The following is a 2,180-nucleotide window of genomic DNA, read 5'->3' as shown; positions in this document are numbered from 1 at the left end:
ATATTTGTTCTGTGGATTATATTATCTTAATGTATGTAAATCACTTAGTAAGTTACCAGTTGAAAGTTATCTCTGCTTCATGGCATACCTGCAATAAATACTTAATAACAGAACAATATGTTTTTAAGACTTTTTATTACAAAAGCTTTGAAAATGCAAAAAAAGGCATTATAATGAAACTCCATCTATCCATCATCCAGCTTCTATAATTGGAACATTATGCTGTTCTTCTATCTCCGCAAATCTTAGCTGTACTTTTTTGACAAATGAATACAACCATGTAACTTGCATCCCTAAAATACGTCTGGTATTTCCATCTGACTGAAAATTTTCTCATGCTTTTCTTCAGTCACTTTCTCACCTCTACATCCATCAGAGAAGTAACCACTGTTATCATACACACATTGCAATCATACAATACACACTCTTTTGTGTCCTGATTCTCTTCCACACAAGTATGTATCACTAAATTGCACGTACTTGGAAATACAAACCTCCCTAGGACTCATTCTACCTATTCCCAAGGGGAAAAATGAATCAAGTATTTAAGAATTGAATAGACAAATGTTGTCCTCACCAGGGTTAAGCATATGGGGCCCATGCCTCCTTCTATAAGCTTACATCAAAGTAATGACATTCTATATTTTTAGGGAGAAAGGGTGAGGCTATTTTTCTTTTCTTTATCTACTAAAGCCTACAGTTTGCTCATAAGCAATGATAAATTATGAATTTTTCCCATTTGACAGATTACTATATAGGCAATCAGATCTGATCCAAATTCCTAAGTTCTTAGGGTATTATCTGTCTTGAGACTTCATGCCTCTTTCTAGGCAGTGTACGAACAATGCTATTGCGAATTTCTTTTGTTTTCATACTATACACAATGGGGTTGACCATAGGTGGGAAGAAGAGGTAGGCATTGGCCATGACAGTCTGAAGGAGTGGAGGTAAGTGCCCCCCAAAGCGATGCAGCAAGGAGAGGCTAATCATGGGCACATAGTACACCAGAACAGCACAGATGTGTGACACACATGTGTTGAGGGCCTTCCACTGCCCAGCCCCAGAAGCTATTCCCAGTACAGTGTGAAGAATCAACATATAAGAAACTACAATGAGCAATGAGTCCAGCCCAAATGTGGAGGTAATGACAAACAAACCCAGGATGCTGTTGGGTCGAGTGTCTCCACAGGGCAATTTGATTAGATCTGAATGGAGACAGTAAGAGTGTGTGAGAGTATTGTGACCACAGAAAGGCAGGCCCTTCAGGAGGAAGAACAGTGGGAACATGAGCACCACACTTTGTAAGGCAATGATGACACCCATCCCAATGATGTGGGGAATCGTCAGGATGGTTGTGTAGCGCAGGGGGCTGTAGATGGCCACAAAACGGTCTACAGACATAGTGAGAAGGACACCTGACTCCATTATGGTAAAAGAATGCATGGAAAACATCTGGAACAGGCAACCACCAAAACTGATTTCATTAATTCCACAGAGGAAAATGCCTAGCACAGTGGGCATGGTGGAAGCAGAGACCCCAAGTTCAACAAAGGCCAGCATAGCCAAAAAGGAGTACGTGGGTTGGTGCAAAGCAGGGTCAATCCGGATGATATGAAGAATGATGCCATTTCCTAGGAAGATGATGATGTATATCAGGCAGAAAGGGATGGATATCCAGATATGTTCTGCCTCTAGCCCTGGAATGCCAGCAAGAGTGAATGTTGCAGGTGTGAATGCAATGGAGCCATTGAAAATGTCATGGTGAGACTTCATTCGAAGACACAGGGAAGCACACAGGGACTAGAGAATAGAAATCTCTGGTCAGTTACTATACATCAAACTTCAAGCTCTTGATAATCATATATAAGACATTTCCTTGAGATTCCTGGGTGGCTCAGTGGTTGAGCATCTGCCTTTGACTCAGGTTGTGGTCCTGGGGTCCTGGGATTGAGTCCCACATTGGGCTCCCCACAGGTAGCCTGCTTCTCCCTCTGCCTAAGTCTCTGCCTCTCTCTTTGTGTCTCTCATGAATAAATAAATAAAATCTTAAAAAAAAACATTTCATTACCAAAGAGATGGAAAACTTATATCTGAAACAAGGACACACGGAAACCACCCTATGTGGAAGAGATTCCTGTTTAGACATGTGGAAGAGTATTTCTCCATGGGCTACATGCCAA

General features: G+C 41.3%; 1 protein-coding gene across 1 annotated transcript; it reads right to left on the bottom strand.

Moving 5' to 3' along the window:
* Nucleotides 1-789: 789 nt before the first annotated feature.
* LOC129504874 (olfactory receptor 51G2-like) lies at nt 790-1,773 on the bottom strand. The gene has a single exon (XM_055317753.1). The coding sequence runs from the start codon at nt 1,771-1,773 to the stop codon at nt 790-792; it is 984 nt and encodes a 327-aa protein (XP_055173728.1).
* Between the last annotated feature and the right edge of the window lie 407 nt (nt 1,774-2,180).

This window comes from Nyctereutes procyonoides, unplaced genomic scaffold, assembly GCF_905146905.1.
Source record: "Nyctereutes procyonoides isolate TBG_1078 unplaced genomic scaffold, NYPRO_anot_genome, whole genome shotgun sequence".
In the NCBI taxonomy this organism is placed as follows: Eukaryota; Metazoa; Chordata; class Mammalia; order Carnivora; family Canidae; genus Nyctereutes; species Nyctereutes procyonoides.
This window is presented reverse-complemented; position numbering and strand designations above follow the sequence as displayed.

Excerpts from the sequence above, each read along its gene's own strand:
- LOC129504874 (XM_055317753.1), bottom strand. The coding sequence starts at position 1,773 with ATGAAGTCTCACCATGACATTTTCAATGGCTCCATTGCATTCACACCT.